Source organism: Haliaeetus leucocephalus, unplaced genomic scaffold (genome assembly GCF_000737465.1).
Source record: "Haliaeetus leucocephalus isolate CR32 unplaced genomic scaffold, Haliaeetus_leucocephalus-4.0 Scaffold417, whole genome shotgun sequence".
Lineage (NCBI taxonomy): Eukaryota > Metazoa > Chordata > Aves > Accipitriformes > Accipitridae > Haliaeetus > Haliaeetus leucocephalus.
Genome location: NW_010972853.1, coordinates 1321620 through 1334042, shown reverse-complemented (window position 1 = coordinate 1334042; position 12423 = coordinate 1321620). Strand labels below are relative to the sequence as shown.

General features: G+C 43.3%; 1 protein-coding gene across 1 annotated transcript in view; it reads left to right on the top strand.

Moving 5' to 3' along the window:
- EXD2 (exonuclease 3'-5' domain containing 2) overlaps positions 1-12191 on the top strand; it is a 12651-nt gene extending 460 nt beyond the window's left edge. Inside the window, exons 2-11 of the mRNA XM_010574165.1 lie at positions 967-1001; positions 1235-1376; positions 2293-2549; positions 3606-3732; positions 4537-4862; positions 6931-6972; positions 7174-7280; positions 7502-7637; positions 8392-8748; positions 9915-12191. Of these exons, the coding sequence (XP_010572467.1) occupies positions 970-1001; positions 1235-1376; positions 2293-2549; positions 3606-3732; positions 4537-4862; positions 6931-6972; positions 7174-7280; positions 7502-7637; positions 8392-8748; positions 9915-10131 (1743 nt within the window). The 5' untranslated portion in view covers positions 967-969 and the 3' untranslated portion in view covers positions 10132-12191. The remainder of the gene's footprint in view (positions 1-966; positions 1002-1234; positions 1377-2292; positions 2550-3605; positions 3733-4536; positions 4863-6930; positions 6973-7173; positions 7281-7501; positions 7638-8391; positions 8749-9914) is intronic.
- The last annotated feature ends 232 nt before the right edge of the window (positions 12192-12423 follow it).

The following is a 12423-nucleotide window of genomic DNA, read 5'->3' as shown; positions in this document are numbered from 1 at the left end:
TGGCGGGCGGCCTGGGCCTCCTCGGCCCGCGCTGGGGCTGAGCAGGGGCGGTTTGTCGGGATCCGCAGAAGCGGGCTGCCCGGGGTCGCAGGGCCGCGGTCCGCACCTGCCTCCCCCGGTTCCCACAGCGGTAGCAGCTCTTGCACCGGGGAGAGAGGCCGCAGGTGCCGGTGACCCTCCTTGCTTTCCGTCTTCTCGCTCAGTTTAAGACGTGAGAGTAAACGAACCTGTCGTTTCACAAGCGTTGGGGCAGGTGTCGGCGCGCTGAACGCCGTTAGCGGTTGCGCAGGGCCGTAGTGGCACCCACGCCGCTGCTTCTGCTTGTGCCAAAGAGCGTGCAAGGGCAGACCTTTGAGAGTAACGCGGTGGGTTGGGGAGATGGGGGTGCAGGGGCAGGACTGATTTCAGTTTACTGGAGGGGAGCTAAGCTGTTGCATGATAGAGGGAAAGCAGCGTTATAAACGGATGCTGCTTCTTTAGGGCTTTTCAATGCCTGACGAGCCATTTGACCTTAGTATGGATGTGAATGTAATGGACAATGCCTGTTACTTACTAATGCGTGAATGGACATGCTTATTCTGCAGTAATTTTGTCTTATCCTTGTTTAGGTTGATCTGGTTCCAAACTGAGCTAAAAAGTGTTGATATAAGCCCTGGGTAGTTTATTTTTGGAATCTCAGAGTTTCTGGAAGCATCCAGTTGCACCAGTGTAAATCAATGGATTCCCTTTAAGGTCTTTGGTGGTGTGATCAACAGCAGCATTCAGGCTCCCATTACTGCCCAGTCCACCACTGCAGCAGTCTGTCCCCTGACCCCCAGTCTATCAAAGTGGGACCCGCTCCTTTTTCTGTCAGGATCATGAGTTGTGACTAGAACCTCGTTATGATACCAGTGGGTGTATTTAATACCTCTTAACACATTTCATTAAGTTGTCTTTAATTTCCACCTCTCTCATTTTTCTTTGCAGGCCATGATAAAATCCTACAATGCCGTTTTGAGTGGGTAAAGCGAAGGGGGGAAAAGGGGGATAAAAAAAAAATGCCCAAGCAAACAGCAGTGACGATTACGTTGGCGACCCTGCTGGGTGTTGCAGTGGGGGGCCTGGTTTTGTGGAAAGCAACCCAGCGTCGGAAAGGAAAAGCATGCTGTAGTAGTCAGCAAGAGGAAGCAGTTACAAACTCAGGAGATGAGAAACTGATTAAGGCAGAGGATAAGGAGGTGCTTTCCTTCTTCAGATCTCCCACCTTTTCCTGGGTAGAGAGGACCCTTGGTGCAGACATAGTGATAGTTTCAGAGCAGGAGGAGTGGGATCGTGTTGAACCTTTGCTGAAGAAGGAGCTGGAGAAGTGGCCAGTACTTGGAATTGATTGTGAGTGGGTGAGTGATCAAGAAGCACCTCCTTTAGACTGCAAATTGCAATGGGAAATCATTGAGGGTGGAGTGATTCCTTTTCTTAAATGGATACAACAGGACTGACTATTGAAACTGCCTGTGTGATTGTCTGTCATGACGGCAGTAAAGTAGCTGCTACTTTTCACTTATCACGTTTAAGTGTGCTGACTGTAAGTTTTTAATTCACTAGTTGTATTAGTTTATTGAACTCCTGTGATAAGTTGACTATACTAAACGTAGTGATAATTGTATGGCTAAATATAGCATTATGTGTTTTGTATAATATCTCTCTAAAGGTGATTTACTAGAAGTAGCTTGGGTTTACGTTATTTTAAATCCAGGTACATCTTAAGAAACAATTTCTTAAGAATAATAAATCCCAAAAGGATGATAATACCAATATGTAGATATAACTCACTGGGACTACCAGAAAGCAAAGTTCCTCTTCCGCTTGTACATTTGCCTGTGTGAACTCTCAAAACAAGCTTTGAGTCATTTATAAAGCCTGGCTTTGCCATTATTTTGGCTGGAAATTTATTCACCCCACAGTCATTAGTATAAGCCACAGTTAATGTGTTTGCCATAAACAGTTATGTAGTGGGTGGCTTTCTGCTGATGTGGATTGAGAAATGTGTCTGATTTCTTCCATCAGCTCAGCTATGAGGAGGAAGGGTGAAAGGGGAAAAGTTTCTCTTGTAGGAGTGTGGCAAGAAGTAGCTTGGGGACAGTAATACTGTGAAACAGATCACATAATTTGCAGTAAAATTTGAGACGTGACAATACTTGACTGTATAAACTGATAGGTATTTCCTGTCTTCAGTGGCCTCTTTTGCAACTTGTTCTGGCTCCAGTACTGCTAATAACACTGTAACCCAGACTCTGATTTTTGTCTGTATTTCAGGTATCTGTGGAGGGAAAAGCGAATCCTGTATCCCTCCTACAGATGGCTTCTTCCAGTGGCCTCTGCATTCTTGTTCGGTTGCCCAGGCTAGTTTCCAGTGGACAGACTATCCCAAAGACTTTGTTGGACATCATGGCAGATAGTGCTGTGTTGAAAGTTGGGGTAGGATGCTGGGAAGATGCTTGCAAGTTACTTCATGATTATGGTCTTCCAGTCAAAGGGAGCGTGGATCTCCGGTATTTAGCCATGAGACAGCGGTGAGTGTCTGAAGACAGAGGCAGCTCTGTTTGAGGCATCATTTAAGTTGGAAATATTTTAAAAGCAGTTTGCATATGCTGAATGATACCAGGCAGGTAGGTTTGGAGTTTTCAGTGTGGTTTTAGAGGATGGGCATTGACAGCTGCAGCCTAAGAACATGTCATGCTTCTATTTTATGGTCTTAATGGAATTGAAATCTTCATGAAGATTTCATATGCTAATTGTGTCTGTTAGTCTTCCCATGCAGTACCCTTAGGGACTTTTCTGGGTATCATGCTTCAGCTTTTAAGAAGTTGAGGCACAGTGACGTAATGTAATGAGAGTGATCACCATGTCAACAGATGTTAGAATACACTGCCTAGAAGTATAGAGTAAAATGTGCCAGGGCATGTAAGTGGAACTGTTGAATTACAGGATTTCTTGAAAAATGACTAAATAAACCAGGTCTAATTTTTTCTCTTAATAACAATGCTTCCATTGAAAGGTTACAATTATGATGCCATTTTCTCATCCTTCATTCTTCCTAAAATAAAATGTTTTACTTGGGAGTATTCTTCACATAAAGTATATATATGTCTGGGTGTGTTGTTAGTGATCTGGGGCATGGGACTGCTGACCTGATGGTGCCTTTTTAGCACTGAGGATGGACTTCTTGTCACTAGTAGCCAGGATTCCTCTGAGTCATTCCTGGCTCTCATGCTCCTCATGAATCCCTGGGGCAGGCGGTCCATCACTCTATCATAGGTCTGTTTAGTTCAGAAGTAGGTAGTGCAGAGCCAAACGCTTCAGCCTTAAATGTTACCAACTCCCAGCCTTGCCTGTTTTGCCTATTGCAGGCACTAGATAATTACTAAATTACTGGAAAGGACATTCTAGCGGCAGGGAGGGAGAGGGTCTGTAAAGCTGACAGGCAACTGTATGCTGTTTGAGTGGGAGTCATGCATCATGTGCACTATGTTTTGGCAGGTTCAGGGTGGTATGAGGCCATCTGAATTTGCATGGGTGTATAGTTTAATTTTTAATATGTTTGTTCCACTTTCTTTGTTAAACTGAAGGAAGGATCTACTTCACAACTGCCTTAGCCTGAAATCTTTAGCTGAAAACGTCCTGAACTGCCCACTTGACAAGTCTCCTCATGTGCGTTGCAGCAACTGGGAGGCAGAAGAACTGACCCAAGATCAGGTGGGTCCTCCACTTCAACTTAGTGTTTTGGGAGGAAAAGCAACCTTATTAGTAGAGAAGAGGCATTACAACAGGGAGATCTGAGCCTTTGAGTTCTGCCTCAAAACCTTATGTGTGACTGTGGTCTGAAGTTAATTTCAGACTCTGTGCCTGCATTTCCCTCCTTTTCAGTGCAGATATTTTTGTGCTGTTCTCCCTGCGTTCTTGATCCTTGTTTTCCTTTAGTCCTGAAAGATCTGTAAGGGAAGATCCCTTGAAGAAGTGTTTGTGCACCCAAACCCTCACCTTTTTATTACTTTCTTTCCTCCAATCTGTAGCAGTGAGTGCAATATTAGAGAGACACCCTGGAAACCTTGTTGACCATCTTTAGACCGTTATGGTTTCTCTGATTGCTCGCTTCCTTTACAGTCATGCTGCAGATGTCTACAAAATCAGTGACCAGTAGAGGGAGTGACAGGGTAAATAACCACACTGAATATTTGTAGACAGTATGTCAAAAGGGAGCTTTTTATTAGTTAGAGAGGGCTTGGTGGGGCAGGAGGGTGTTTAACGCCTGGCTGACCTGAATTTTTTTCAGTCCTTTGCAGTTCCTGGGGGCACCCGTGAGTATTTCAAGTCTGACTGACCCTAAAAATGTGGGTTGTGGTGATGTTATGGAAGTGTCACTCAACTGCCAGAACTTTGTGTGAACTTCAAAAGGAAATATATCCAGCTTCTTGCTTTACTGTACCAACTGTTAAAGACTGATAATGTTTGGGAGTGTTTGCTGTTTGTCAGTATCTCGATGTCTACGTTTTTCTGCAGGTTCTATATGCTGCTAGGGATGCCCAGGTCTCAGTGGCTCTGTTCTTCCATTTGCTGGGATTTACCAGCCTCCCTGCTACATCTGAAGGTGAAAACTCTGCCGCTGCTTGGGAAAACGTGCTGGGTAAATGCAGGGGCTTGGTGGATATCCCATTTAGAGGAAGAAGGAGTGGCAGCACAGGAGAGGAGAAGAGTGGAGAGGGACGCTCCCCTCAGAAAACAAAGAATCGGAAATCTTCAGTGAATAGCCAGTCCTCTGGCAGTCAGCAAGTGAGAGATCCACGGAGGCAGAAGCGAAAGCCTCTGGGTGTGGGATATTCTGCACGGTAAGTCTATGAGCACATTTTACTCTTTGCACCACAGATGGAAAACTTTGAATGATGCCTCATGCTCTATTCATTAAACAAAGTGGATAGTATGAGCTAGGAAAGGAAACACAGGACCTAACAGTCATGGAAGCCAGATCCTGTTTCTGTTTTCCTCATTTCCCTCTAGGTGGTATTGAAAGCGGGGGCAGCACTTGGATCTTTACTAGGTCATGAGCAGGTTGAGGGGTTGTCTTCAGCTTTTGACCTTCCTTCTCCTGTGGAGGCATTAGCTGGAGAGCAGAGTCCCAGCAGGAGGCGGTTGGCTGTTTGGGTGGCATTTACTGCCCGAACAGCTATGCCCTGTCTCCTCCAGGGAAAAGGTGGCAACTGCATAGAGCTTGTCCTTTCAGTGGGATCTGCCTCGTGGACTGCTGTTTGTACTGTGCTGCCACAGAGATGTCAGGTACAGAGCAGAGCTGAAAGCTGAGGTTAGGAGGGGTGAGACACGTTATGTGAGGTGCCAGAGGGCACAGGAAGGAACAGTCTGTGGCAGCATCAAAGCACTGTGCTTCTGTGTTGGCCAGGGAGAGAGAGGAGGAAACGGTACTACTTTGGCCTTGCAGAGGCAGCTGTTGCTGGATCCAGGATCCCTGTCCCGCAGGTGATTTTGTGGAGCAAATCCTAAATTCTTACAGCTTTTTGCTAATGAGAATTCAGTTGTTTTTAAATTAAAACAAGCTGGAGAAGTCTCTTTAAGTTCAATGCAGTAGAAGATGTGGAGAGCCAATATGCTTGTTTTTGTTTGGATACAATCTAAAAATTTATCACTGGATGTAGGAACTAAAATTGTCTGATTACCATTTAGAAAGAAAACTAGTCATTTTAGTATTTATTTTCTCCTTTTCAAGTTTATTGGATTGGCAGAGGAGACATTACAATGCAGTCAATAATATTGATTTCATTAGCAGTCATTAATGGTATTGTGTTGTACACAGCAAGTCCCTCCAGATTTTTTTTTTTTTTTCAGTTGGAGCTTGTGTCATACAAAACAGAAGGACTGCCCCTCATGGGAGAATTAAAATTTAAGCAAAATTGCATTCCAAGCTAAATTGAGATCTCCCCACATTTGTTTATTTTTTTATTGTTTTTAATGGTGCTTGACTTCATGAGAGATCTATAGGCTAACTCTTCTTTACAGTATCTCCAGCAGCATGGCTCTGGTCTGTAATAAGACTGGATGCAGTTTCAAAAGTCCTTTTCCACTCTTCCTTTCTATAAGCCTGTTTAGTTTTAATGTTTATTCATTTAGAGTTGGGAATTATTCAAAGCAGCTGAACTGCTGATGCTCAGTGGAAGGAGACCTCCTGTATCATTATTGTTTTGTTGGATTTTTTTCACCCCATGGACCTCAGAAGAAATCCTTGTGTCAGATTACATAGCCTGTGAATCAACCTTTTTAGCTGGTAGAGCTCTTCTGAGTATTTATTTATACGATCTTGCTGGGAAGAAGAAAGGAAGCTTTTCCACAGCATATTGTGACATGTCTGTATCTCTGGCCAGTTCCTCCCAGGTGCTCCTTGAGCTGAGCCTGCTCTGCTCTTGAGTTTTGTTTGAAGGAGGTTGGCAGAGTAATGAAATGTTTCCTGCAAAACAGAGCCCTTCCACACACTGCCACAAACCACCAGAGACTACTCAAGCACGACTTCTTGCTACTGACTAAGGTCAGGTGCCTGTGTTTCAGAGGGCCTCAGCTCAGCTTTGTTGTTCCCATGGACTCGTGTGTTTGGGTTCCCAGTGCTGCAGGAGCCTTTTTACAGCATTTCTCTTGGATGAATGAAGTACTTGCTGTTTACACTAAGTTTTAGAAAAGTCATCTTAATAAAACATTAAAGTATGGGCTTAGGCAACTGATCCTTGAAACTGCCTTGCCTGTAAATTGGCACTCTCTTTTAGCTTACTCTTAGCTCATTGTCCTTCTTGACTTCAATTCTCTTTTGCTTTCTAATGTAATTTTTTTTTGAAAATGCTGTCATCATTGGTGGCATCTCTTGAAAACTGGGATTCAGAGTTACAATTCTATTGGCAGCAGGAGAGCAAAGATATCTTACAGTCAGTTGGTGAACCCCAGGTAAGTTTTCAGATGTTCTGCTTTCAGATGTTCTGTTAGCAGCAGCCTTTGTAGTGCTCAGCAGCTTTAAGTGTGTGTTTAGGGGCACTTCTGTGATTTGGAGGAGGCTGCATGAGTTGCAGTGTGGAACACATGGCTATAGAGAACTCTGTCTTTTTGGCATGCTATTATAGTCGCTGTGATGCTGCCCTTATTTCATAGAAAATCTCCACTGTATGACAACTGCTTCCTGCATGCTCCAGATGGACAGCCCCTGTGCACTTGTGATCGCAAGAAGGCTCAGTGGTATCTGGACAAGGGGATCGGAGGTAAGCATACCAATTTTCCTGTCGGTATTTGAAATACAGCTTGCTTGTTTGTTTGTTTTGCCTTGTTTCTTACGTAACTGGGCATTAATTTTTTTGTATCCTTTCTTATTGGAAATACTGTTGGGGATTCACTAGGATGAATCCTATGTTTTAGGATCGTTATTTTAGCTTTCAAATGCAAATTTGTCTTGAATGTTCTCTATTTGCCTTTACCCTTTCAGAGCTAGTTAGCACAGACCCATTTGTTGTGAAGCTGCGGTTTGAGCCTTCAGGACGTCCTGAGTCTCAAGTTGATTATTACCTGACAGTCAAAGAGAACCTGTGTGTTGTATGTGGCAAGCGAGAGTCCTATATCCGGTGAGTTGTTTAGTGGTATAGGAGGAAAATCCATCTTTTAAAACAGGACTGAGGTCTGCATCTAGTTTGGCATCCGGAAGCATGGTTAGTGGCCTGAAACATCATGCTTGTTCACAGCCTGGATGGGCTACCGCTATTTGAATGCTCTGTAGTCATATGTTTCTGGGTAAGTTTGACACTGAACAGGCCAGCATTTCCTCTTACAGAGGCAGGAGGTGTCGGCCCTTGCAAAGAACAAAGCGTATGGAATGTGTATGTGCTGCAGTTTGAATGACAGGGGGCAGCAGTATGCCAACACACACTGTTCTGATGGCATCTCCTTCTGAAAATAGTTGTACTATTCCTTCCACTACTTAATCCTTGTATTTTTGAAAGGTTTAGGTGAGCCTAAAACCCATGAGGTCACAAAGGGTGAGATTTTTGTCTTCACAGCTGCTACTGTTTGAGAGGTATGCTTCTCATAGTGCATTGCTTTATTTTTTTGTTACAGTATGAATCACTTTATGTTTTTTTAAATGGAAGCAATGAATTTTTAGACGGGGAAAAAAAAAGAGGAACGCAGCAAACCTGTAGAGAGAAGTACAAATAAAAAGAAGTTGCAGAACCTATTGCTGCATTGAGGGTCCTGACCCTGGTGATCTTTGTTTTCCTGGACTTTTAGTATTAGTTGACGCTTTGTGGGCCAGGAAGAGGAGGAACTGCGGAGTAGCAGCTCCAGGCAAATGTAATGAGCTGGCTGGTTTGTCTTCCCTAGGAAGAACATTGTTCCTCACGAATACCGAAGACACTTTCCTATCCAGATGAAGGACCACAATTCCCATGATGTGCTCCTACTCTGCACGTCCTGCCATGCCATCTCCAATTACTATGACAACCATCTCAAGCAGCAGCTGGCTGAGGAGTTTGGTGCTCCCATCGGCTCTGAGGAAGGCGTGCGTCTGCTGGAGGATCCTCTACGCAGGCAAGTGCGCTCGGGGGCCCGAGCCCTGCTGAATGCAGACAGCCTGCCTGACTCCCGAAGGGCAGAACTTCTGCAAAGCATCAAGGACTTCTTTAACACAGAGGTAGTCACCCCAGAGATGCTTCAGGAAGCAGCTGGTCTGGAAACCAGGTATAACAAGCCCAACAGTAGATGTAGCGTTTTAGTCATTTATGTTGGCATATAAGTTCAACAAAAAGTTGTTTATGCACAGAGCCTTGGGTCAATAGTACTGTAGCAAAATAAAAGAAAATTCAGCAGGATTTGCAGAGCTGAGGATCACACATGCTGATTTCCCTCCCCTCCCAAAGCCTTTTAGTGAAAATAAGACAAAACCTCTTGCTGGTGTCCTTGGGATATTGAGGTATCTTCCCTGAAATAATGGTGTCAAGTTAAGGAGTGTCTGAATTTGAGACTACTAGGAGTTCATCTGCACAGGAAAAATGAGTCTCTAAAAGCATAACTTTATCACTTGTATAAGCCTGCAGAGTCTGGATTCATAGTACTTTGATACATTTAACTAGAAAGCAAGGATAGGAAGAAGCTAATTGTTTGTGCTGTAGCTTAAGGCTCTAAGCAGACAAGCACACTCTGCATTTCTTACTGTGTTTTTGGTTTTGTTTACCCTCTTCTCCCCTCAACCCAGCAGTGGTCTGTGAACTGCAGCTCTTGTTTCTTCCCCTCTTTCCCTTTCTTTTCTAGCAATCTCGTTCGGTTCTTGCTCTCTGTCTTCTCCTCCGCTATTTTATACTTCTTTTAAAGGACAAATCAGGGAGGGAGACTGAAAGACAATCATATCAGAAATCCTCCTCCTCCTCTTTCTCAAAGCCTCCCCAAATATCTTTTCTTAACTAGTATCTGGTCTCTGTCTGCAGGAAGTCAGTATTTTCTCCTTGTTATGCTCACTGTTGTTTGTAATGTGCCAATGTTAGAACCTATCCAGACAGGGAATTCAGTGGCAGGATCGGGACTCTGGAGTGTCATATAGTTCTTGCCTTGAGAAATTTGCAATCTGTCTCCTGAGGAGCTTGTAATGGACCTTGAGAGCTTTGTTTAGCATTGCTATAAAAGAACACTTTCTCAGTTCAAAGAAACCAGCTTCCCAGTGTGACTGTGTTCCAGAAAACAGTCTGGCGTTGAAGCAAAGCTTAAAACTCTCCCTCTTGGTTAGCTTACCGTGTGTCTGTAATTAAACTCTGCAGTTGAAAGCATCTTCAGTGTCTTGCTGTTCATTGGAGACAGGTCTAGAGCCTGACAGTGGGTTTGTGTGAAAATAAACTCTGCTTGTGTCCTGGCAGGATCTGCAATGAGAGCTACATGCCACATGGACTGAAGGTGGTGCAGTGTTTTGCTAAAGGAGGCCTGCGCTCCCTTATGCAGTTGGAGAGACGCTGGCGGCAGCATTTCTTGGACAGCATGCAGCCCAAGCACCTCCCAGAGCAGTGGTCAGTGGACCATAACCACATGAAGCTGATCCGAAAGTATGGGGAAGATCTTCAGATTGAGCTGTCGTGAAACTAGCTTCCTGGACTCTAGATAGTGTCTAATGGATATATGTAACTGAAGGTGGAAGGACTGTTTTTATTTCTATGTCTCCACTAACACCTGGGCCTGGGTTTGCAAACAGGCAGCAGTAGATCTGCCAGATTTGGTGTTTTTATAGAGTTAAATCTGTTGACTTGAATTTTCAGGGGGTTTGGAATTTTTAATCCTAGTATTGTCACTGCCTGGTTCAGTGCAAGAGTGATATGCTAAGGGAACTTGTCTTCTCAAAGTGACTATGGAGAGTTATTTTCTAACCCCCAGGATGTCTGATGCCTCCAGACTATCTCTCTTGACACAGAGCACAATATAGGAACATTTCCAGGTTTTCTGACAAATACATCTGTGCCCTTGGCTGCACTTTGAGAGTCTCCTGATAAAAGTCTCTCTTTGCTTTCAGTGCAGTTGTATTCATATGAGTTCTTCTCAGAGAAGACTCCCTGCCAGACAGAGATTCCATGTTTGGAAGTGGCAAAGAAACCTTACCTTTCTTTTTTTGCAGATTCTGAGCTGTATCAGCATTGCAGATAGACCTCAGTGAGTTTCCTGGTGGCAGTTGCCTGATGGGAAGCAACACTCTGACTCTGGCAGTGTGGAAGGACCCGTGTCAAGTCTTTTCTTAAACAGCTTGCAGCAATGCACAGTCTATAAAAAAATGTTCTTTCCTAATTCCACTTGTTTATCATGAATAGCTCTTGCGGGTACCTTTTCATGTCAGACTGAAAGAAGGTTGGGTGTCTTAAAAGGGATGAGAGGAAACAAATGTCATTTAAAGACCAGCATCTTTTTAAGAGGTCAGACCACATGTGGCAGAAAACTGGAAAATCTGGCGTTCTGTTCCTGGATTTGACATGTGTGGTGGTGAGCAGGTCATACTCTCTCCATGCCTGTTTCCCTGTCTCTAAAATGGGACTAATAATACTTAACTATCTCACAAGGGTGTTGTGAGGCTTAATTAATTCATGTTTTTGTAAAATGCTTTGAAAATACAAGCTAGTGTGTGTTCATTATTACTGTTGTTTTTTTAAAATGTGTTGCTGTCTTACTTTCTTAAATATCCATGTTTTTTGCCTGTTGCTAGACCTTAGTGAAATAGAACTTTTTAAAAATACATAGCCCTTTCTGTGAAATCACTTTTGATGATTTTGATTGCATGATATGAGTGTGCTTCTCCTGAATGATGAAGCTGTGCTCAACTTTTATAGGTCTCTCTAAAGACCCTTCAGTAAAACCCTTACCGTACTTCACACTACTGCATATAGCACAGTTGACCCATATTTTATTATAACATCTGGGCAGAATCCTGGGCCTGCTGTGATCATGGCTGAAACTTTCCCTTATCAGATAATTCAAGAAATTTCAGAGGCCAGGGGTGAAAAACCTGTTTGTAGCAGAGACCGTTTGAGATAAGTAGGAGCTGTGGAGAAATGGTATGTTAATGCCATAACAGAGGAGCTGCAGTAACAGCCTAAGCACAAGGAATCGAAGATTCATGATATATACTACTTATCACAGAGCTGCAAATGAGACCATTTTCTCATTATAAGGGCAATTCTATTCCTTTCCTGTGCCACTGATGGGTCTTAACAAAAACTGATCTAGCCAAATGTGTCCTGTCTCTATGCTCATTCACACAGCTGCTTATAATCTCTGCAAGAATCAGCAAGAACCTCCTGCAGCTTGGATGTAACTATTTCTCTCCAAAGCATTTTGAGCATGTGTTCAGATAGTACTATCTCCTGTCTTCAGTGCCATCTGATCAGTGTGGCGAGAGATCTTTGCATGGCTCAGAAACTCCGTTTCAACAATCAGGAGTAAAAGGTGTCCATCTCAATTCTTCATTCTGCTTTGTTTTTTCTCCTTGTTCTGATGTAGGAACTCCTGATAAAGCTGTCCTTGTTTGATGGAACCAATGGGATGACCACAGGGCTGCTGTCTTTTCTGTTTGTTGAGATAAGAAAATGATGTTGAGACAAGAATTGGACTACACATCCTCTAAATTTAACGAATCAGTGGTATCATTGAAGAGTTTTGTGGGGTTTTTTTTCCAGATCACTTGTTCAGAAATAGGAATTTGCAAGGAAAACTTCCTTTATAAATATTTTCTTAACTAAGATTCTTTGTTGTTTGTAAGATATCCTTAAGTTGCATCATTTTAAGTCAACCTGAAAGAGGAGGGGAAGTGATATATTTATTGTGCAGAAATAGATTATTTTTATATGATTATGATTTTAAATTCTGCCAGTCTATAGGTAAAACTTTCTT